We start from the raw sequence: 25,830 nt of genomic DNA, 5'->3' as shown, positions 1-25,830 counted from the left end.
CAAGTTAGCTTCACTTACTTTGGTTAATGTTGGAGTTCCCTCTATTTTAAGCCACGGGTAGTTTTGTCTTAGCAGTTATTTCATTTCTTAATTAATTTAACTTAATTCGTTTAAAATAATAAAATTATCCAGAGAAAAACTCCAAAAACCAGACGACACGCTGCAAACAAGCGCTTGGCGACAGTGGGAAGGAAAACTCCACTGGAGAAACAACCCTCTTTGTTATGTCTATGTGTGCAGCTTGGTATACTGATAACTTAGCACTGCCACCTCTCCATATATGTTCATCTCTGGCTCTGAAAAACCACCAGCTGGCAGCAGCTAAAATGCTCAGGTTGAGTCTTCAGTGTACCGAAAGCAATGGGTAAAGACACAGCGTCTACGACGATCTACACTGACCTTCACTGTCACCGCCAGGTGGATGGTAGAAAGACAGACCCAGTGAGATGATTGCAGCGATTTCCAGAATGATAAGCGTGACGTCCTGCAGAGCTTCCCACACCAGCTGCAGGAATGTCTTGGGCTTCTTTGGGGGGATAAAGTTCTGTCCAAATGCCGTGTGACGTTTTTCCAAATCGACAGGGTTACCAGACAGACCTGCAGACACAACCGAAAGGTCATGAATATTGACATCAACATTAGTTATTGTTCTTTAGTAAGACAGTAATTATTCTGACATGTGGATGGAAACTTGGAGAAATGTCAAATGAATCCAGCAACATGACAAAGAGTGCAGACATACAGACACAGTTACAAAGAACAAGGACTTTTCTATATCAATTTATTTGAGTTTTTGCACTTTTTTTTTAAGGCTTGGGTTTTATTTTATTTCTGTTAACTGAAATTATTTAATATTTTAAAGAACTGTGCAGAGATATACCTTTACTCCGTTTTCAGTATTTCTGTGACGTCTCTCTGTGTGTACCTGTGTTGCAGGTGAATGAGTGTTGCAGTCAGACTGAAGTGTGTTGCTGTGTTAATATTTAGTTAGAGCAATGCTGTTTATAGTGCTAAAGTTCACCGGCCCTAAATATCTCAATGAATTTGAAATATAACTATTACAATCTTGTTCTGCAAGACATGCTTTTTCCACCACAGCTTATCAGCAGCAGCAATAGCAGCTGTGTATAAGGGTCAAAGGCTAACTCCTGTCTTCAAACTTTATTATGTTAACTCACCACACAGGGCAGAAGATGTACTTTAGTAATAGAAAGTCACGATCAGCCCCCTTTTGCTGCAGACTGCAGCATTTCCACACACAGTACTTATTTGAGCAATTCACCAAAACAGACCTGTTCCACCCAGAAACCATCTGCAATGACATACTCATCATTTCCGCCACAAAAAAAATGACCTAAAGGTCAGAAATCTGGTACACTCAGGTTCAGCTACAAAGATTGGAAAAATAATTCCCCTGATCAAGGGTGAATTATAAGCAGCTGTGATGGGGTGTGTTGTTTTATAAGTTTCAGTGACGATTCCTGAACGTTTCTTTTTGTTTCGCTTTGTTTTGTAACAGCGGCTGAACTTTTGCGGCTTGCGACCTCTAAAACAACCCTTCATTCAAAGTTACAACCGTCTACGGGCTGCAATTAGTTCAACCAAAGAGAAATGATGTAATTAACTTTTAGAGGGTGATGAACTGAAAATCACAGGAAACCTAAATATTAGCGGAAAGCAGAAAGAAAGCAGTCATCCTGCCAGCCTTCAGCTTTATTCTGTGGCCCCTCGTGTTGATCACAGTCACCGGGTCAGGGGCCTCCACTGTGTGTGTGTGTGTGTGTGTGTGTGTGTGTGTGTGTGTGTGTGCGGCAGCGATGAAACCAAAGCAGCCTGAACTGACCCAAGTTCCCCTCCCGCTGAACACGCAATCTGCTGCTCCACCAGAGCCAATCTGCTCCACGTCAACACAGCACCACCCGTTCAGACCAGCCCAGTCTGCATGAGTTGCTCACAGGAAACTAATGAACCATCCCGCTAATCAAATTTGAAATCTAAATGAACAAATTGACAGATGATACACATTTTATACTGCAGCAATCATGATTTAAGGCTTATCAAAACCTTAAACTAAAGCTGGAGCCTGTCCCAGCCGACACTGGGCAAGAGGCAGCAGACTGTGGATAAGTTGGCAGTCAACCGCATGTCTAGAATCATCAATTAACCTGACAGGGAGAGCACGCAAACACAAGTTACAGTCTCGGTCGTTGTGTCCTTGGGCAAGACCCGTTGTCTACTGGTGGTGGTCAGAGGGCCTGGTGGCGCCGGTGTCTGGCAGCCTCGCCTCTGTCAGTGTGCCCCAGGGTGGCTGTAGCTAAGATGTAGCTTGCCATCATCAGTGTGTGTGAATGGGTGGATGACTGGATGTGTAAAGCGCTTTGGGGTCCTTAGGGACTAGTAAAGCGCTATACAAATACAGGCCATTTACCATTCAACCAGTTTAAGGTGAAAAAACTACTGGTGGACTAAAGTGGCTGGGTTTTTGTGTCTAAAGGGGCGTTCCAACAGGAAGAGACTGACCAGACCATTAAAGGTCCACAAATTTCAGCAAATTTTGAGATTAGCACCTGAAACAACTACCAATGAGAGCGAAGGATAATACTGACTGAACTTGTTAAATCTCTCCAAAGAGTCCTGGGTCTACCCCGGGGCTTTCTTCCGGTAAGACAGGCTCAGAATACCTCACCTAGAAGCCATCCTGGAGGCCTCCTAGTCAAATGTCTGAATCACCTCAACTGGCTCCTTTTGATGTGGAGGAGCAGCAGCTGCACGCCGAGGCCCTCTCGAATGGCTCCACACCCCATCTCTAAGGGAGAAGGAAACCCATTGTTGCCGCTTGTAATGGGTGGCAGTCAGAGGCGGAGGAATGTACAAGGAATGTCATCTTGCTTTACAGGAACATTTGCTCTATGTTGCAGTGTAAATGTTTATTCAGCACTGTTTTCTAGAAGGACTTTTCATAACGTTCCCCTCAAAACAGTCTGAAAACACCTTCTGTAACTGCAGTCAAACCTCACCTTACTTAACCTTATTGTTTAAGAGTAAAACACTTTCCTTAAACACACCATTAGAACTTGCAGATGGTGTTTGCTATTTTTGTGGAAGCATCCCTTCTAGCAGAGTTGCATCAAATTTCTGCTAATGTCAGTCACTGGATTTCTCCAACTAATCAATGAGTTCACCGAATTGAAAAATGGCAATGTTTCTCCTCTTATCACTCTGCAGAGATTGCTCCCAAACCTCTGCTTACCGAGGAACAAACAATATCACTGAGTTATTGATTCCAGAACTGTGACTGTCATTTTCCAGCCGTGGCTCATATCTCGCTGCTCATTCATTCTCCATATAAAGATAGTACAAACAAAAAGATTTCCCAGTCGACCCAGATGCTCAGAAAGACGGAGACACCAGGGCTTCATCCATCTTCAGAGCTCCTTACTTGTGGTTTTATTGAAACTGGGCTTAAATTAGATTTTAAAAACACCAACTGCAGTTTGCTAATTAAAAATGGATAATCAGCAGCTTGTTTCTGTATTGATTTTCATTCACCGGAAGAATCTCAACAGTTAGCTCTTTAAAATCACGTGTTCTCGTTAACTTTAACTGGTGTTTGCTGCAACTTTAATGACACACACATACAACTGAATGGAAAAATAGTGTAACCACTTGTTTAATTATGTATTTTTCCACTAAAGTCTGATCATCAAAGACGTCCTCCTCATGGTCACGCGGGCACCAACATGGCTGCTGGGGATTCTTAGAGAAATCGGGAGGTATGCAGTGGAACGTGATCTGAATGTTAACAGACCCCACTGCCAGGATCTCTCATGAAGACAGCCTCCAAGTCAGCATGAACATGAGCTCAGCCATGTCTCTGCCGTCACATGTTTTAATAACGGACTCTTATTCTCGCTCTCTCTGATGATGCTGTCCAGACGGACCGAAAAAAAAGAGTTCCTCCTCTCCTCCTCGTGAATTCTCCCCCGTCTGTCACACTCCTCTTTGGATGCAGTAATGAGGTGAAACTATGAGACACTAGCTTCTGCCATTTTGAGGGTTTGCCTACACACAGCACACACAGATGTACTAGTTTCATGCCATCTAATCTTAATTGGACAGCTTCAGCGGCAGAAATATTCCACATCAAGGCTGACCGAGATAAGGTGAGAGATTAGATGTGGTAAAGGAGAGATGAGAGGAGGGCAAATAAGGTGAGGGAAGAAGAGATGGGGTGTGGATGGTGTAATGATATAAGGTTAGACGGAATAAAATAAGGAGAAAGGACACAACGAGAGATAAGAAGAGACAAGTTGAGATTAAATAAGTTCAGTGAGATCAATGAGATGTGAGGCGGCTTAAGACAGTAGAGGTGAAATGTGATTAAAGAAAATTAAAGTAAGGTGATCCTACGGCATATTCACACCAAACCCAATCAAAACCTATGCAAAGACACAAAGTAGGGGATGTGCGTAGAAGTGAATCTGTGTGTGGATGTTAAATATATCACATTTTCACTCTGTGTCTCAAAAATCTATCAGCAGACACTGGCTGTCCCACAGACAGTGGATGCTCCTGAGCCCACTGACAGTACAAGTATCTGTAGCTAAACTCATCGTTTCCAACAGGTCAGAGAATGACTGCGATCTGGTAGTGAATCAACTAAGTGAGCTGACTTTATACTATCATACCTTAAATAGCATGAGCTAATTCTGAATCAAGTAAGCTGATCTGAAAACATAAACTTTGACAATTAAAAAAATATTTGAATATTAACTCATTCACTGCCAGCCATTGGCAGTGAATGAGTTAAACCCATTGGCTCATTCACTGCAATTGACGGCTATAGACGTCAATGGCAGTGAATGAGTTAATATTAATGCTAACAAATTGTAAATTGTTATCATTGGACTCACGCTTTGCATAATTCACGGTTCAAAATCACCCTTTTTTTAAATCTCCATCAGCTTCGGTACTAGGGCTGGGCGATATATCGAGTTTTTTAAAAATATCGATATATTTTCATACGAGATATAAGATGTGACAATATCGTTTATATCGATATAGTCTATGTTACGTTATAATTATACTCGTGGAGCCGCAGGTTTGCCTCTCTTTCGTCCACTTTTGTCTCTACGCAACGTTACTCGGCCTTGCCTCTCCTTCACTGAACACAACTCCGCCTCCCCCATAGCTTCACCTGCAGGCAATGACAAGATGAAAGCGGAAAATCTCCGTTAGCGAGCTAACCGTGCTAACGAGCTAACCGCGCTAACGACATGCAGCCCGGAGGGGCTGCACGGCCTAAAATCCTTTCATTTTCTCAAAACTTGACAGTGCGCCTTATGTATGAATTCTGGTTGTGCTTACTGACCGCGAACCGATTTTATGTGGTACACAGCGCTCAGCAATCTGTCAAAAAATGTTTTAATATGACTTTGCTAAGCTACGGAGCTGCACCGCTTGATGGATTGTCTTGGAGGATTACGGCTACCGGGGAGGAGCCTCGCAGAGTGATACGTACTGTGCTTCAACGTAATATTACCGTACTGTGTGTGTATAAGGACCACAAATGGCACCTGTTCAGAGACGTGGTGCAGCAGTGAAATCTGTCTCTTTGTTATTATGCTCAGCGTCTATTAGTTTACATTTTGACTGCACAATTGTGAGCTTTTTGTTATGCACAAAAACAACATTGTTTTCTTTTATTTATGGACCATGATTATTTAATAAATGCTGATAATTTATTTTTGAGTAATTTCTTCATGTACATCTACGCTGTATGTAAAGAAAAGTGCCCGTGTGACATCTGGGACACAGTGTGACTAGAACTCTCTTTTTGTTCTTAACTTATGGCTTTAAAAAGAAAAAAATCGAGATATATATCTTATATCGCCATCCAGCTAAAAAATATCGAGATATGAATTTTGGGTCATATCGCCCAGCCCTACTCGGTACAGCACCTCAGTTCATCTTTTGTCTAAAACAAGCAGCTTTAGCCTTTAAGCTAGCTGTCTTTTGTTGGTTTAATCAGAAGGCAGGCAGAGCTCTGTGCCTGAGATGACCACGACATAAACTTGCTTAGAAATACAGACCCAAGAGCAAAAAAACCCCCCACAAAACTGCCAAAGTGGGCATTTACAGCAGTCTGAACCCTGAATCTGTGGCTCATAGGGATTAATGTTCACCAGTATAAATATGAGAAAATAAGGAATGAAGTTTTTTTTGGATACTTCTTAATGATCCTTGTCTAATGTGGCACTTGTTAAATCTCTACATGCTGCAAACCATTTGCATTCTTTGAACAGATCATTTCCAAGCTTTTTGCCTTTTTTTTTTATAGTTTTATTTTTAGCAACTAAAGGTGACATGACACATATTAAATATAAAAATGAGAGCACCCTACCATGCAGTGGGATAAGAAAATATACAGTAATTCTGACACAACATAACAGAGCTGAGGACAGAATATCTTCATGATGAGCTATGACACACTCCGATATTTTAAAAATACACTTTCTGTCACAGGCACCATCGGCCATGTTTCATCACACTGTGGTTTAGTGCGGAGTCCAGTTTGATCATGCTGAGGCCAGTGATTGTCACTGAAAGCTGCTGTCAGATTAAAATAAAGATGAGTTCAATCACAGAGCACCTTTACTGAAGGTTTGAACGATATGAGTCTGTTTTTTTCCCATTTAATGCTGTGATTGTGAAATCATGTTTCATCTAGTGCTTGGCATCAGCTTCCTGTTAGCAAGCGTCCCCATGGAGATGCACAATAAAGCTCTAAGATGACGTTCCAGTAAAAGAAGAGCAGACCGCCGCACACTCGCCAGTCACAGATGTTTGGAAATTTCAGCTTCCAGCAGAAATGGGCTACCTCGATCCAAAATGAGAACTCTTCCAATCTACAGTTTTATCAGCCACCACACAGTTCTCACTTTCATTCATTCTTCCTCTACTACAAAAAGACACCACTACAGAGACTGAGGACTATTTGTCCTTTCTCTGTCCTCCATGCTGCCAAAACCGCTTCACGTTTCCTTCATCCTCTCTGTGGTTCTTCCACCTTGTCGTTTGTTTTTTTTTTCCTTTCACCACCATCCCACAGCTGGACTTATTGAGAAAAACAGCAGCAGTAACAATTCATGCTGAAGTCGCACACCCGGATCTAATAACAAAATAACAAACCCTGTACTGATAATTTAGTTTAGGAGTGGCTCAGGAGGTAGGGCAGATCATCTATTAATCGGAAGTTTGGTTGTTTAATCTCTGGCTGCTCCACTCTGCATGCCAAAAATAAGAGGGCGAGATACCGAACTCCAATAATCCTGATGTGTTCATCAGAATGTGAATGTCTGATAGAGATCACTTAAACGTAGAAAGAAAGTGCTCATCATGTTGTATAAACATGCTTTAAGAGCTTGAGTAGAAAAGTGCTATATATAAGAACAGGTTCATTCAGTAAAAGAGAACCTATTATGCTTTTACCCATTTTCTGTCAGAGATACAGTGGGGAACACTCATAATAAACATGGCCACTGTTTGAAATAATGAAGTCAGTGTAACTGCAGGTAAATCTGCTGACCCAAAAGCCTTTCTCATTGCAAAAATGTGGATTAGAAACAAAAAAGCAATTTATTTGTTTGTGTTCATGGATATTAATTGTCAAGTTTTTTTATAACCATCAGCAAGATTTTGAAAATAACTTTCATTTCAGTAGGGCACGAATGAGTTTGTATGAGACCAGTCTACAGCTTCATTTTTAAACAATTGCACTCAGGAACACACAAAGCTGATGGACTGAGGCGCTGCACTAACGGCTGGTTTAAAATCCAGAAGTTATTTGTGTCTTGGATGAATCCACATAATCACTAAAAACTGGCAGTCGTGCAGACGTCTACACGGAGCCTGAAGTAATTTAAGTCAAGTGTCCCCCTGTATACTCCGATATGGATACAAATACACTGTTAGTATTAACGAAGTAAATATTGTATTGTAAAAATGAGCCAAACCCATCCAGCACAGCACTGATTTAAGCTGTGCGAGAATAGTTCTCTTATACTTTGCCTTATAAATTCAGAAACTGCACAGTTATTTCTCGGTTTACATTTCAGAGTCAAAGATCCTCTGATGATATTTTTTCAAAACCCTTAAGCTGAGAAAAGAAACAGGTATAAAGTAACAAAATCCAACACAAGGTACAAGGCTTTTTCTACAAAGGGCTTCGCTTGTTTCATCTTTTGCTCACACAAAAATGTTATCATTAAATAGTGATAAGACAAACTGTTGAACAGAGAGTTCATGCAGAAGTGGTACAGCGAGCTGCAGGGCATGTCAGTAGGCGACAAATATTTAACAACAAATGAAACAGAAATTACTTTTTTTTGAGGCTGTTTAACCTTTTGTCCATGCAAAAAGGCAAGCCTATGAGTTTGACTATCGACGATGGTTTTTCCAACACCTTACTGTGGAAAAAAAGAAGACAGTTTTTGAGTTTCAAATAATAAAATAAATTATTAAAACTTAAAATTTGTCTCGGACATCTTTCCTACCTTTGATCTCCTACAAAAAAAGTTTTTAAAAAGTTACAACTGCCAGCTAAATATATTCTTCTTCATTTAAATGGACCTGTTTGATATGCATGCTGCACTGATGTGACCTGACATTACGAACAGTGACTCAAATGATGTCACGGGCCTAAATTGGGAACCATCTCGTTAAAGAGTGATTAACCTCTGAAATTCCACCAGGTCATCGGTGAACCACAGAGTGGAAGGGTTGGGCTGAGGCTCCATTTAACCACAAGTGACACAGATGCTTTCAAAAAATAGAAGACGGCAGCTTTCAAACCAGCCCTCTGTCATGCATTAGATGAGATAAGATCGCCTTTATTAGTCCCACAGTTGGGAGTGAAAACTCTATATGAGAAGATAAATGTGAGATTTACCCTACCCCGAAATAAACATGCTGTAAAGTAACAGTCATCACTACACTGTTCTCTCCACATGCTGTAACTGTCCGTATGTGGGGATTTTTCTGGTAACCATGGCACTAAATTGCCCCCCACAGCACAAAGATCTTTTTGATATCGGGATGAAGCATTTACGGCCCTGTTCTCTTGGTCTCCATAATATTCCTGAAAACTGAGAGCATGAGCGGTAAAGGATGACTACATCACTTTCCCCCCACATCCCTCTAGACCAGATCCGGTAGTGTTCACATTACTGAACTCTTAAATCTGCATTCATCTTTGTAACGAGGTGTTTATTCACTGCATCCCTGCTATAATATCCCTCTCTAGGTAATTGTCTCGTCTTGTTTTCTCATGTCCTGGATTCTTACATCTTCTCTCTTCTGATGAAGAACTTACCTTCTGTTTGTTTCCTTGCGTAATAACACCAACACATTTTTCTGATATAATGTAGAGAAGGGCCTCATATTGTGAGAAATTGTTATTATAGTGGGATGTAAGTACATTTTAAAGAATTGAGGAGGTAATAACCCTGGTCACTGTGAAAACATGGATAAAATTTGTTTTTACTGATGTCTTTTCCATAGATGTTAAAGCATTTGTCTCTTTAGTCACTGTTCCTCTAGAAATACAAGCATGCTGAGGACTTTGCTACTGTAATGCCTGCTATTATTTTCCTTTTCTCTTGCTATCTAGAAGTAAAATCAGAATTTGTGTCATTGCTCAGCATTTTTCATATTGTATATGCCACAGAGCAGGAATAGATATCAATCGGTTGACTGTACAATGCAGTTTTATTTGGTGGTCAAGTTTCTATTTAAAGCCATCACCAAGCCCTGTTTAATCTGGATGTTTCTTTCATTGTTTGAGGCCTCAAGCATCCTCTGAACCACTTTTCTTTCAGTGCCAACAGCACCTTAAATGGAGCCTGGTGACCGAATGAGGCCTATTTTAATAATTAGATAAAGAGAAAGCACATCAGCAAACACTAGCAAAAACAGGCACAGATGTGGATGCAGAACAAACATTTAACACAGACTGCATAAAATACAGGAGCAACTATGTCAAGATGTCTAGAGTTCAGCTGTGATGCTTTCACCATCTTGTTTTGTTTGTTTACTTCTTTGTTGTTTGGAAACAGTTGCATGGCAAACATTAGCTAAAACTGTACAGCTGTGGTATTTCTATCAGCTATTGTTAGCACTGGCTAACCATTTTGATTAATAAGGTGCGTCTGATTTAATGTGAAAGGCTATTAAACAGGGTGCTAATTTGGGCGATCGTGGCTCAAGAGTTGGAAGTTCGTCTTATAATCGGAAGGTTGCCAGTTCGAGCCCCGGCTCGGACAGTCTCAGTTGTTGTGTCCTTGGGCAAGACACTTCACCTACCGCCTACTGGTGATGGCCAGAGGGGCTGATGGCGTGATATGACAGCCTCGCTTCTGTCAGTCTGTCCCAGGGCAGCTGTGGCTACAACTGTAGCTTGCCTCCACCAGTGTGTGAATGAATAGTGGAATTGTAAAGCGCTTTGAGGGCCTCGATTGCTTTTCGAGGTCCTCAAAGCGAATGCAATCCATTATTATTATTATTATTATTATTAAAAAATTAATAAGATAATTAAAGAAAATTGTATTGTGTTTTAAGAGAGGAAATTCCCCCACCAGTCTCTGAAAGCTGCATCACCCCTAATATTTTACATTTTTAAGCTTCAATATAATTTAAGCCAGCCTCAAGTGGCCACTGAAAAAGTTCTTTGGCACTTCAGCATGCCATTTTTAACCCTCCTGAGGTTATAGCTTAATCCAATATCTGCCCAAACTAACTCCACCTGCTGTTGTCAGCAACACATTTTTTTAAATTTAATGAGAGCAATAAATTGTAATGTGTGACAGATAAAAGCATCCTGGCTGAACGGAGGACCAATAGTTCACCTGAAGCATTTCATTCACAGGCTAAGCCAGAGATGGAGAATGATGACCGTGATGACCATATCACCGGTATGAAGAGACGAGTGTCTACAGGAGATAGATTTCTCTTTAACACAGACTCGCATCCTCTGTTGCAGAATGACATAAGGCTGAGCTTTATAAGTCCTCAGGTCTATCCTCTTTGAACAAAACCAGAGACCTGGTATGCTGCAAAATGACTTACACTGTATTTAAATGTGTACGTCTCAACTAAAAGAAAGAAAGAAAGAAAGAAAGAAAAGTGTCTTTGTAGCTTTCTTCCTCTTGCTGATTGCTTAGAGGAGCGTTCAGCTTGAATTGGCAAAGACATGGATGTCCTGAGGCTCTGTGTGTGTGTGTGTGTGTGTGTGTGTGTGTGTGTGTGTGTGTGTGTGTGTGTGTGTGTGTGTGTGTGTGTGTGTGTGTGTGTGAGAGAGAGACAGTGAATAGGACTCGGGTCATGCAGCTAATACTGAAACTCTGATAGGGTGCTGACTTCTTGCACCAAAGAGTTCAAAAAGATCTGACAGACCAGCAAGCCGAGAAACCTCTTAACCTACAAACACGTACACTGTGTGTGTGAGTCTGTGTGTCCGTGTGTGTGTATGGGAATTCATTTACATAAAGCTCAGAACTGAACTGTGGCTGATAATTAGCCCTTTCACAGTACACACAGACAGGTGACACCATAATGAGGGGATCTGGAAGCGTGATTTTAAAATACTTCTGCTCGTATTTAAAGGCTATGTAACATTTCTGTTTGTCTGACACTTCATGTGCAAAGTTGCACTCCTAATCCTCCATGACTGAACTGTTAGAGATCTGGTATTCCTTGAGGAGAATAACTGGGGATGCAGCTTTTGCCGTTTATGCCCCCAACATTTGGTGCTGCTTTCCTCAAACTAGACTGATAATTTAAAAAACTCTTAAACATCTACTTCTTTAATCTTGCATCTAACTAGTGTTTGCATCACAGACTATCATAGAAGATGACATAGCTTAGGGTCTGACAAATTGTGTCAAACCAGAAAGACCTTAAATCTGCATTATTAAAAATGAATTATTTGACCTTGGGGTGACACCTGCACAAGAGAAACAACTTCCTGTCACATACAAGTCTATGGAAAAAACCATTGGACTCGACCTCTGTAAACACTTTCCTGATGCCTTCAGCTGCTCAGTCACTCATTTGAGTCATACTGAATAAACCATTAAGTCCATTTTGTAATAACCAGTATGTGAGTTCTCCCATATTTAGTATTCAGGTCAAAAAGAGCATTTGTGTCAATATCAACGTCAATATCACGTCAGCTTTCTACTTTTATTATCTCTGAGTTTGTTTTCTCTTGCCACATCGCTCTTCCTTTGTCCACTCCAACAACCTATTAGAGGTGGGAATCACCATACATCCCACGATACGATATTATTGCAATTTTTAAAAATATTTTGCGATATTCAGATTCTGTACATAAAGGTAAACTTTATCAATATTCATTTTATCTAGTATCAAAGTCTCACACTCAGTTTCTCATTTCAGTCAGTTTTATTGTTTTGTTTTTTTTTTTCAAAAAAAATCTTTTTTTTTTTTTCTTTTTTTTTGCCTGTCCCGTTGTCAGTTTTATTGTTGACAAACTGAACGGTTTGTATTAAAGTCTAGTCCAACTTAACTGAATGCAACCATCTGGTACAATTATAGCTATTCTGAACTATGCAATTTATGAAAACTATGCAGCCCATTCAGCAACTGAAGAATTTGAAAGTAAATTAAAACAAAATATGATTTTACATTAAATAAAAAAGTTTTAAACGTAATTAAAATAAAACATGTCTTAAATTAAAATAAGTAAACTGTCATGTTTATTGCTGCCAAAAAAAAAGTTAAACACATTTGGACAGTGAAGGAATGTCAGGATTCTTGCTCAGAAAAAGGATCAAAATGCTCTGAAGTCAGAGTTCCAGTCCACAAAAACCTTTTTTGTAACAAAATATCGATTTCTGCTGTCCCTGTATCGATACATTATTAGCAAACAAAATATCACGATACTACACAGTATCGATTTTTTCCCCCACCCCTACAACCTATGTCCTTTTATTCTTTTAAATTATTATTTTTCCCCATGAAGCTCTTCGAAATTCACATGTCAGATTGAGGTCTACAAGGCAAGGCAAGGCAAGGCAAGGCAAGTTTATTTGTATAGCACAATTCAACAACAAGGTGATTCAAAGTGCTTTACAGAGACATTAGAAACAAGAACAAATAAAAAGCATGATTTAAAATTGAATAAAACAAGCAAATAAACTAACTAACTAATTAACAAACAAACAAACAAACAAACAAACAAACAACAGTATATAAAATCAAAACAGATAAAATCAGAACAGTAGATAAAATCAGTAGTTAAATGTAAGTTTTGAAATTTAAGCTTAAAGTGTGGATTTGGTGCTTTATTCAAATGCAGCTGAGAACAGGTGAGTCTTCAACCTGGATTTAAATAAACTGAGTGTTTCAGCTGATCTGAGGCTTTCTGGGAGTTTGTTCCAGATATAAGGAGCATAAAAGCTGAATGCAGCTTCTCCGTGTCTGGTTCTGACTCTGGGAACTGATAAAAGACCGGATCCAGATGACCTGAGGGATCTGGATGGTTCATACTGGGTCAGGAGGTCATTGATGTATTTTGGTCCTAAACCATTCAGAGCTTTATAGACCAGCATCAGAACTTTAAAGTCTATCCTCTGACGGACAGGCAGCCAGTGTAAGGACCTCAGAGCTGGACTGATGTGGTCCACTTTTTTGGTCTTACAAATAAAACTGACTGCACTAGTGTGGCATTCTCCTGGCATGGTTTGGATCCACTTGCCCTGCAAGAGGGTGGCTTCTGAATTTGTCGATGTTCATTTGTCAATTACGGCAAACAGGATATGGCTGAGGTGAACACAGGAAATACGCACCCACCAAACATTTTAGGTTTCCAACTTATCTTCTCAGGAGTTGGTGGTTTATTTTGATGAGTGCCAGTATTTTGATTATGATTAGAGAAACCCATGCAGCTCCAAAAGCCAAAGAAACGGACAAAAGTCAATAAATAGGACTAATACAAAAAATATTACTTTATTTATCATGATATAGTTTTATTTCATTTTGTTTCCATTTCTAGTTGCTCTCAGTCACTGTATGTGAGAGGGAGGGTGGAGGAACCAACTGATTACAGCTCATGAGCCCAAAATAAAATCTTTCCATTGAGTGATAAGTCATCTAAAACCACAGTTAGGTAAACTTCACAAGCTTCTGGAAATCAGATTATTTGGGAACCAGTCAAGGTCACACTATTGTCGCTCCTACTAAGTTATATCTGAAAAACCCAACAGTAAAGGTCACACGTTCATGAGTGCAGAATAACACACTGAAACTGAAAAATACATTAAAGACACTTTAAAAAATATATATATATTTGGCCAAAACACGGTGGGATTTGACCTAGAGGTGATTTTTTTTTCCCATCACCAGACTACATTTTTGACGAGTTTTTCTAAAAATGATTCAATGTTCTCAAACTTGAAGCACATTTTTGTTTATAAAATGGTCAAAAATATAAAAAAAAGCACCCACTAACATTTCTGCACTTGAACTACACCACAGGAACATCATAAAGACAAACCCTTTAAAAGCTTACTCTGCAAGAACTACTACTTACAACTGTTCAGTGCCATCATTCCCTGTACCATCATTAAATTCTGCATGAAAATCCAGCTACTTGTTCATCTGCTGCCTTTAATCTTTGTTAATAGGCTGGAAGTGAGAAACTACAACCCCAGCTAGTGTTTCGGCAGCAAATTGGAGGCACAACACGTACAATTGCAAATCCTGGCAATGGTGATTTGTGTAGGTTATCACATAAATAGACTTTCAGCTTCATTCACTGGTCAGATTTAGGCACTAAAAACTCTTGGTTAGCTTTGGGAAAATGGTGAGAGCAACAATGCATGTTTAAAAATGACTACCGGGTGTGACAGAACCATCTCCCTAGTATCATTACCTGGTTACCAAAGAGCAGAGTGTGCATAAATGAGCCGCCCTAGTGTGGTCTTTGACAAAATGGCATCAACTGACAAGCTGGGAATGGGTTGTTGTGCAAGAAAGATTAACACTAACAGCGGGAATAAAAGAACAATTTGTTTCATTCCAAAACCCCATCTCTGTTGTTATTGAATAGACTTCAAGTGACGTGACTGATTCACTGCAGCACAAATCGACCAATCGGAGCTTTTGACAAGCAGTTAACTAATCAGAAAGCCATTCTGATGTTAAGTTAATTGTTTAAGTCATTCATCAGTCATCAACGGCAGCTCTTCTCTGGCTCCACTTTCTCCAGCTGTCTCACATCACCATAAACTGCATTTCGCCTTTGCTGGCTCTCAAATGAGACCGATATTTGTACACAAGATAAACAGGAAGACATCTGTGTGACTTCCATGCCGCTTGCGCTTCAAAATTAGCATGAAACTGAACATTTGATCATTAGCTGATGCCACAGTAAGAAACTCTTTAAATCCATTTTTATCTGCCACTTTCAGCTCTAATTTCTTGAAGCTATTAAAAAGCGATGACACAAAATACAAAGGGAATTATCTCCTGTCTTCTTCTCACCTGAACAGTGACAGAAAACGCTGCTGCTCAGTGGCACTTTCCTAAAATAGAGGCTTATTTTAAGGCCCGCATGTGTATTTTTATAAAGTTTACATCTGGCTCCGTGTGTTATGTTCAAAAGCTGCATGTCATCGCAACATGAAACACACTCAGACTTTGATTAATCAATACACATTAACCAACAGGATGCACAGCTGCAGCTGAGCCTTCGGTTTTAGGATGTGTGTGTGTCTGTGTGTGTTAATGATCAGGTTCAACTCAGGATGACGAGGTCTGTGTCTGTGTCCATTCATGAGCTGGTTTTACAGACTGAAGCATCTAACTATCTATCATAGCCATCGAGAGAGAGCTGCTAAAGACGCGCCTCGCATGTGGTTAAATATAACTGTGTGAAATCTCTAACTGCTAACATAACGACGAACTGAGCTGTTACAGAGCTAATCGGGTTAGTTAGCATGGCAGTGGGCTATCAGAGAGAAGGAACAGGTTTTCTATTGTGAGAAGCATGATTCATCTGAGGCTCATTCCAGATCTGTTTACATCAACACAAGAAATCATGCGATCAATGTGAGAAAATTAGCTTAAGGTGAGAAACAGACAACCCCTGTGTGTGACTCAGGTTTCATGCAGGTTTCCCTTCTGTCACAGAGACACAATAAATGAGATGTACATGCTTTGAGGGGCAAAAAACACACAATATTCACTATTTAACTCTTCACCTCTGACACTGCGCATCCACTGTATCATTGATATTACAACATCCTGACATGGAACAAAACCCATATTAACAAATAAAATGCTGTTTAACCTAAAAAGCTTGCAGTTTCCCTTTAGTTCTAACTTACTATGCGTGGTAAGTTATTAATTCTGTATATGTTTTTGGTGTATATCACAGTATTGCTTTTCATTTTTGGTTTAGAGTCACAGAAAACAGGCTTCCATCATCTACCACTTGGGTAGCTGAATGCTTCGATGTAAACTAACAAACTATGGTTATGGTATATAGTTCACATTTCTAGATGGAGAATAGGAGAGCGGTAAAAGAGGATTTATCAATACAGCGTACTCCCACAGCAAACTCTGTGCCTGCCATGCAGACTGTAAAATCAATTTGGAGTTTATTATTAGGATGGAAACTGTGATACGTTCAGCCAGTGTAGCAGTGCTGTCAAAATCCAGCACTAAACTTTAAATCCTGCACTGAAACAACCATAAACCGTGACACAAACCATAAACCACAGCCACCTTAATGATTAGGCTTGGGCTTTTCTGTTTCATAGCTTAAACATTTTCACTACTTAGGCTACATTTTATAGGTTTATTGAATTTTTAAAAAGTAGGGACGGGGTGATATATCAGCCACATAACAGCACCTCCCTGTATCAGCCTGGGTAAGAGAAAGAAACGTATCGACAAATGAGGTAGCCGATGTTTATCTGTTGTCAGCGCAGCTTCCCTGAATAAACGTTCAGGGACAGAGACTTTCAGAGATTTCTTTGTTTTCATGTTAAAAGTGAGCATCTGTATTGAACCACAATTTCAAATAACTGGTCCATCAGAATCAGCTTTTTTTTGACAAAGTAGGTGGACACATTCAAGGAAACGGGATCGTTTTTTTCTTTGCTCTCAATGTTCTTAACAGCATGGAAAACAGATAATACCAAAAACAGCAACATGACAGACAATAGCAGGACATATGTCATATTGATGTTTATGTGCAACAATGCAGCGGTGCGGAGTATATAAATAAATAAGGATTGGATAACTGGTTACTATATATAGAAGGGACTTGACAACATACATTTATATAATTAGAAATAACACCATATTTACTTTAAGGTATTTGTTTTGTCATAAATTGTTGATTTCATTGAGCTACATATTATATATATCATTGTACACCTTGCAGCTGTAGTAATCAGTCAAACTGCCGTTTAAACCATGCGTATACTGCCAAATAACACTTGTACTAAAGACTTGCAATCAGAGCTGTGAATCTGAGATAAACATATTAAGGCAGGTTTCAAATATCAGTTACGATGAATCTAAATGTATTTTAATTGGTATCAATGAACTTCCTGTGTCATTTTAGCCACTAACAAAAAAAAAAAAAAAAACACAGAAACACACACACAAAGAGAAACTCATATGATGTACTGGAACAATCATACATAATTGATATAAATGAATCTAAATCTCATAAATGTTTTACCGGTTTATCAGTTTTATTGAATAACCAAAGGCTTTAAACCACTGAATTTAAAGCCTTATGATTTATGAAGTCATGTTACGTAAACATCCATCAACACTATAGATGCAACAGCCACTAATGCAAATACTGACTGTGTAACAGAAAAATAAATAAATAAATAAAAGTCATTTGTGGAATGCACTAAATGGATGGATTTGTCTTTCATTTTAGTCTCAGGACTCTTGAACCTGTGTAAAAGGACTCAACAGTAGCACGGTGACTCTGTGCTGTAGCTCACCCGTTTCAGGTTTAGTAGGCTGTGATTCAAGGTTAGGCCCTGACCTATATTCTCTGTGTGTCAGGAATAATTGAATAAATAACAGTCACTGCTGTAGTGCCATATGCGTAAATGTGTGCAGTGTCCTGTTAACGTTTTGTCAAACCAGGATTAGGCTGCGTTCACTGGCAAGTCTCTTTATTAACCAGGCTCGTGCACATTTGCAAATTAAGCACATGAACTTTATTCTGTGCTTCCTGATGTTTATGGACTACTGTTGGTGCAAAAGAAGCCTGATGTCAGAAAAAAAAAGAAAAGAAAAAACGCCACTTCAACTTATCACTGTTTTCACAAAGTACAGGCCTTGAGTGTTTTCCTGTATCTGGTGTGAGATTTTCTTGGACATCTTATGAGTGTGAGATAAAATCATGTGTCTAGGAAGCAGCGTCAAAAACAACTAGTCTGTGGGATCCACTTATCCACTTTTGTGCTAGTTTTGGTTTCCAGATAAAGAAATTCTCCATCTTGAAGTTAAACAGTCTTAAAAACAATGTAAACTGTCCACTGCTGCTGCTGCTGTTTGCGCTTCTCTTAATGCTTTTTTTATCCCTTGTTGTCTTTTTTGTGCTTTTTCCCCTTTTGATGAACTTTGTTGCCCCCTTTTGTCCAACAGGCATTCGACCTACCGGTATGCTTAGCAACTTCACCGTCAGGCTATGTGCTGTCAGTTTTTTAACTCTAACTCCCTTATATGTGATTGTTTGATTAAGACAAACAAACTGACCAATAAATACACAAAAATGTTGTCTGACAATTTTTCTTAAATTGTCATAAAGCTCAGTTTTTGTTTTTGTTGTTTTTTTTAAAAAAAAATGGAATTTACTGTCAATTATTTCATGATTTACATGGTTAAGTATATTTGCTCTCACTGTAGCAGTGAGTAGTAGGAGCAGGCTGAAGCCTGAGATTTAGGTTCAGGGGGATTATTTGCATTTATGAAGAAACTTTGACCATGTATGATATAACCCTGCCCCACAGGAAAAGCAGGAGCCCTTTAGATGGCAAAAAGATGCTCATGTAGGACATGATGTTACTAATAAACCTGGATTGATGTCTTTACAGTGTAACACACTAACAGTCTCATTTCATGCGTGTTTGCCCTAAATCTTACATCCAGATTTCCCCGTTGTTGTTTTTTACCCCCTCCCCCCTCTGCAGTGAAAATATAATTACACTTTCTTCATTAAAGTGAGTAATTTCTTGCGTGGAGGACTCGACTACAGCTGTCCTCTGATTACTAAATGGAACGGAGCAATGATCTATGGAGCCATTAGGGGAACGGGCTGGAACTAATTTCAATCCTGGAATGGACCAGTGGCTGCAAACACACTCACACACATACAAACAAACACACACACACACACACACACACATACACAAACACAGAGGGATCAAAGGATGAGAGTGGGAGAGAGACATAACAAACAGCCACATGTCGGCCATTTTCTGGTCTCACATAGAGCTCCAAAATGATCATCTTTTAGCACAAAATAACGAGGGTATCCATGTTTCACCAAACAAGCGTGGCTCACACACACTTATCTCCTGCTCTACTTGTGTTGTCAATGTAACTGTTGATGCACTTCCATCAATATGCCTGAGCAAGAATTTTGAGAAACAGTATTATTTATTGCCCTGCCAGCTACAGTCACTTTCAGAGTTGCTGAATAAGGCTGCAGTCTCATCATGTTTGATCTTATCAGACTAAATTCTCATTGGTCTGACAATCGCTAGCTTTACTTGCACGAGGGGAAAAGTGCTGCAATAATAGCCTTCAGTCCAATCCATTACTTTTGGCAGTGTGAACAGACCTCCCCTGAATTTCCACAACCATAACTCTGGCTATAAGAAAACTTGGACAACTAACATCTTTCTTAACCATAACCACAGATTATTGCCTAATCCTAACTAAGGATTATAAAAAAGACTACGGATTCCAACCAGAATATCAATCAATGGATTAGGAATGGAAAGGTCATCGAATCAATCGTAAACCCAACAAATCCTAATCCTAATAGTACACAGCAAAAATGCCACGTCCCGTCACCGCTGTTAATTAGTGCACTACTGTTAAAGTTGGTTTCTTCTGTTGCAATAGCTTGCTTCTTTCTTTGTGTTTCTTAAATGCAGAGATTTATGAAGAAAAGCTTGAACTGAAGTACAATTTTTATGTTCACAATTAGAATCACTCTTTATAAATGTGTACTAATAAAAAATGTTTAGTGTGCATAATGTCATGAAAATAGTAGCTACAGATTAAGATTTTATTCCTCCTGTAAATTAATAAATAATTTCTTAAATGTATGTTTTTCCATCTATTTAATGCTACTAATTAAAGGTTTTATCGTCATTTTTGTACATGCATTACAAAATCAACATTTTTTCTTTTTCGGTTTATCTGATAGGAAGATGTGACCCATGTCTTTCAGTTGCTTAGCAGCAAAATATGGTGTATTAAGACAGCCACATACTGTGTATTTCCAGGATTTTTACTGTGAAAGGCAAGGACAAGAAGCCCTTTTTGAAGAACAAGCGTGTATGGTACAGATCTCCACTGCCACCTGCCCAGACTGAAACACAATCCCTGCGTTTTTTCAATTTAACAGAGTAAGCAGTTTCCAAGTCTTTGTTTTTAGGGCTCCTAAAATCCCAGAATTTGTGTTGTCTGACTTAAATGCTGTTAGGAATGTCAAAGATGGAGGTTGCCCCGTCCCCACCTTTAAAGGGCGATTCCACAACACTCCAACAAGGAACAAGTACATGAGCTGGTTGTGTTGGCTCATGTGCTCATGCTTACAGCAGGTTCAGCTGTGTGCTGCCAAATCTCAAGGTAAACATAAGAGCAGAAATGTACTGGGCCTGGGTGTGTCATTCATCAGACCACGTGAAGCGTAGTTGCGTAATACTCTGGGTGTGATTAATCTGGTGTAAGTGTAGTTATTGCTTCTTCTTTTTTTTTTTTTTAGCATACTAAATAATCTCGTACAGTCAATTAAAATGGTACAACCTTCTGGCTTTAACTACCTGTTGTTCAGATCCAGAGCCAACCTTTCGAAACACTATCACCCATGATTGTTGACATTGTTTGAAATAAAAAAGTATCTTCATTAAAACTGTTTAGATCATTCTAAGGTACCAAAAGCAAACTTTCTTGACTGTACACAAGGCTCCAATAAACAAAAAACTTCCAGACTTTTTAGTACATAACACCATATATGGGGTCATGAAGAGGTGGGCTGGAGCCTATCCCAGCTAACACGTGTTGACAGAAGTTAAGCAGTTAAGCAGAATAAATGTGATTTCTGGAGGGAAAACTTTCCAAAAGTATTTATTGATGATATAACGGTGACCACTGCCAATCTAATTCACCTTGGATCATTTGTTTTTATTGTCACAGACTAATAAAAATTGTAGGTTGTGAACTGTTTCAGATCCACTGACTTAAATGGTTTGGTTGTGTGTATTGAACCGGTCTTACCTTCTATAGGGGATGTTTTCAGGCGGCGGCAGATGCCCTGCACATCTCCGTAAGTGTCCCGTATCTTGTTGACGGCCTCAGTGCTCCGCAGCTCCATCACGGTCCTCAAGTCCACCATGCTCACCCCAAAGTCCCCTTCATGGTTGCCCTCAGCAACCGAATTCCCCGGAGGGTGGTCTGCAGGGTTGTTTGCCATGGTGATCCTCTTCACAGCAGTGTCGTTCTTCTGACTGTCTTTGTTTGTAGTGATCGAAACGTTGGCTATGTTATTAGTCACAGGAATTGTGGGTAGTGTAGTTCTTTTAGATGGCAGTCGGAGGAGACAAACTGTGACGTTAAAGCCTTCTCTGGACGTGCATGCTCCTCTCAGTAACTATGGAAACAGTGGAGTAAACATGTTCTGCTGGTTTTACTCTGCAGAGAAAATAGAAAACAGGAAAACAGTTGTTTAGAAACCAGAACCAGAGTGGAAACTGTCTAAAGACGTACCAGCCCAGCATCAGAAGCAGCACACATAAAAAATAAAGAAATAAATAAATTAAAGGGACTCCTGAAGTAATCTTTCTAATTAATAGCAGAGAGACTAATTTGCCCAATTAGAGAAGAGATTTTCTCATCTTAGATTATTAAAGGAGTCCCCTGAATCACCGAGGTCGTTATGATATAAACTTATTATCAGTTTGCGCAGCTCCTGTGAGACTTGTGGTTATTTGGTAAATATCTGCTCTCCATTAACCATATGCTGTGAGTTTATCACTCTGGTCAGAAAAAGCAGCATTTTGTCTTTTGTTGTATTTATGAGGGAGTCATAGTTTATTTCCTTGCAAACAGCTGTGGATTGAGTTCAAAATCAAGGGTGTCAAATGTAGTTTTACTAACAACCACACTGGGAAATGAGAACGAAATCAAGTGCTGGACAGATACGGTCTGTTGACAAGGTTTACCTTCATTGAAAATGTATGTCTTCTGCTAGTTCTTCACATTAAAGCCCTGAAGCAGGCCACACAAAAACATTTATTAGCCTTTATAACATTCAGTCAAGATCACGTAGTACACCTGTGCCATATAAAATAAATACCTCATTGTATGGTAGGGTTACTACTGCTTGCCAGTGGGTGTAGTACCATCATAGTAATTTCATAATTTACATAATTTCCTCTTGGATTCATGAAGTATTCTGAATCTGATGCTACAGAACTGCCACTGTGTCATTGAAAAAGGGTCCAAGGGCAAATCCTGAACCCCAAGTGGCAATTTTTCCACCTTAGTTAACATTTACTCATTACTATCAGAAAGAGCTTTCCATTTCCTCTGCCACACCAACTGGCCAATTCCTGCAGAAATAATTAAAAAAAGTGGAAGAAGACTCACCCCCCTCGGTTACACTGGTGTGTGTAGACCACAGCTACAACGGGGTGGATCAGATTTGGTCAACACTGAAATTATATGTGAGCCATATAAACATTTTGAAGGGTTTGAGTTGGCCCACAGGCCTTGATTTATTCACATATTCTCTTCTTCTCAGCCTTACTATGTGTGCAAAAGCACAGCTATACAGTGAAATAAAACACAGCAGTTGAAGACAGCAGTTGGCCTCTGAATTCATTAACTGAAGCATCTGTGAAAACAATATCAGGCAGCAAATTTAATTACAGACTACAAATCAGGAAAAGATTAGATGCCATAATCAAGAGTTTAGGAAAAACTAGATGAAGAGATGAAGAGCCAGAGGTCACTGTAAATGCAATGCAGCTCTGAGAGCCAATCAGCATCAAGCAGGAGACAATGAGATGGAGGATATCCACTGGGTCAGAGTGTGAAAATGTGTGTCTGGCCAAACTCTGACTCTCCAGCCCATCGCTACAGATTATGTAAGTGCACATCAAAGGCTGTCCTCCATTTTTCGCAGTTTAGCGCTCTTTGATGGACGAGCGCGTGCACACACACACACACACACAGACCCTGTTAGAGAAGTACTACCATTACTGCCGGGGTTAAGCATTTTCTGAGTGGTGGTTTTTGGTACAGGTGTTGAAGGATAATAATAATAATAGTAATGGATTGGATTTATATAGCGCTTTTCAAGGCACCCAAAGCGCTTTACAATGCCACTATTCATTCACTCTCGCATTCATACACTGGTGGAGGCAAGCTACGGTTGTAGCCACAGCTGCCCTGGGGCAGACTGACAGAAGCGAGGCTGCCATTTCGCGCCATCGGCCCCTCTGGCCAGCACATGATGCTTGGGTCAGTGGTTCTCAGACTGAGGAGGACAGACAGAACAATTTCAAAGCTCTGGTGAATGCTTAATATAACAGTGGGAGCTTCAGCTGGCTCGCTGTGCAATAATTGGCACCTGGTTCACTTAGAGAAATTACCAACTGAACGTCTAATCAAAGGCTACGTTCACACTGCAGGTCTTAATGCTCAATTCCGATTTTTTGATCAAATCCGATTTTTTTGTCTGCTCGTTCACACTACAAATAAAATGCGACAGCAAACGCTCTCTAGTGTGAACGCTCAAAGCATGCGCAAAAGAAGATGTCACACACAACGCGCTCTGTTTAGACCCAGAGCAACAGTATTGTTTGACTGATGGCCCTTAATATAAAGACTTCGGTCTTCACGTTTCCCAATTTTTGCTTTAAGTTATTTTGTTATTTACATAATAATGTAAATAACCTAATAATGATCCTTATTGCCGTTTAAGAGAGGAGCGGTGCTTCAAAGGATAGCTGTAGATTTCTGTCAGAATCTGCAGATTATACAGTACAAATAAAATGTTTACGTTGTCTTCCCAACAGTTTCACTGACATCCACACTGGATGGCCAGGAAGCGTTCGCGATGTCTTCTCGGGCGCTTCTCTGGCGCTGATAATTGGCTTCAGTCTTGTGTCGGTGACGTAAAAGGCGGATTTAATGCGACTTGACCGTTCAAACAGCAGTCGCTTTCTAAAACATCGGATATGTATCGGATTCAGTACCACATACGAAAGTGACCCAGATCGGATTTGAAAATATCGGATTTGCGCCGTTCACACTGTCATAGCATGATCGGATATGGGTCGCATAGGGTCAAAAAATCGGATTTGATGCGCTTTCGCCTGCAGTGTGAACGTAGCCAAATTATAGACCTCATTTACATTCGATGGCATCTGGACTCCCAAGTCAGAGACAGTTAAATGTTTATTGTGTAAAAATGCTAAAAAAAATTCGTGATGCTTTCCTCTTCAGAAATTTGCTTTGAAGTCTTTATAATAATCCTAACATGGTTTGCTCGGTATCAAATGTAAGACAGAGATTGTTGTTCAAACAGGAATTGCTGATGGCCATCTCAGTATGACTTTACATAATGCAAATTTTCCCAACCTGAAACAAAATACACTGCACAGGGAGACTCACTCCACATCAGCGTGGCGGTACGAGCGAGAGCTCACAAGGATCAAAGACGTTTTTCTTTCTCGACATGTAAAGTAAAGTAAAGTAAAGTGTGCGTGTTAGTCCCCATAGGGAAATAGTTCCTCTGCATTTAACCCATTCACGCAGTGAAGCAGTGGGCAGCCACCAGTGCAGCGCCCGGGGAGCAGTGTGTAGGGACGGTACCTTGCTCAGGGGTACCTCAGGGTAGCCGTTCAGTGGAGTCGAACCCCCGACCTTACGATCATGGGGCCACCACTCTACCTACTGAGCTATCCCTGCTCACGTTTGCAGTGCAATATCTGCAATGTGATACTTTAAAATCTACTACAATGGCATTACTTTTTACAGGCCACAATACAGGAAATAAGAAAAGTTTACTAGACATATTAATGATTGAAGAAGAAGAGGTGCAGTCTCAGTGTAAGCTGTTGTGCTATGACAACTGCACACGGTGCAGATTTCCAGTTGGGTCATTTAAATTGTAAAAGTCAAGTTTTTTGACTGACATTTTGCTGTTCTCGTGCCAGATATCTGCTTCCACTCACGTATTCCCCTTTACAACCTAATCCTGTAACGCCAAATGTATCATATTTCATACATGAGTTCGGCAGCTATTTCATGGTTCAGCATTTACCAGGCTAATAATAGACTGCAGCTCATCTATATACTTAATTAAAAATTCATTTTTTTACCTAAATCTATTAGTTACTGCTCCTTACCCTTAATCCAGGGGTACTCTCTATTTCAATAAAAAATATCCAAAATAAATATTAAGAGTGGATGGATGGAATAAAACCAGATAATTCATATTAAATAAACATTTTCCCAGTCTGTGTGATG

General features: G+C 39.8%; 1 protein-coding gene across 3 annotated transcripts in view; it reads right to left on the bottom strand.

Annotated features, from left to right (window-relative positions):
• Nucleotides 1-25,830, bottom strand: part of LOC146710070 (plasma membrane calcium-transporting ATPase 1-like) — a 128,110-nt gene that overhangs the window by 49,955 nt on the left and 52,325 nt on the right. For all 3 annotated transcript variants that reach the window (XM_085457322.1, XM_085457323.1, XM_085457321.1), the window contains exons 3-4: nt 21,571-21,984; nt 400-597 (exon numbers count right to left, since the gene is read on the bottom strand). In XM_085457322.1, coding sequence (XP_085313448.1) covers nt 400-597; nt 21,571-21,766 — 394 coding nt within the window. In that variant the 5' untranslated portion in view covers nt 21,767-21,984. The remainder of the gene's footprint in view (nt 1-399; nt 598-21,570; nt 21,985-25,830) is intronic.

The sequence above is a fragment of the Copadichromis virginalis genome, linkage group LG5, assembly GCF_057382275.1.
Source record: "Copadichromis virginalis isolate Kocher_CV1m ecotype Utaka linkage group LG5, C_Virginalis_male_GT1.1, whole genome shotgun sequence".
In the NCBI taxonomy this organism is placed as follows: Eukaryota; Metazoa; Chordata; class Actinopteri; order Cichliformes; family Cichlidae; genus Copadichromis; species Copadichromis virginalis.
The sequence above is the reverse complement of the archived record's forward strand: the minus strand, read 5'-3'. Positions and strand labels throughout refer to the sequence as shown.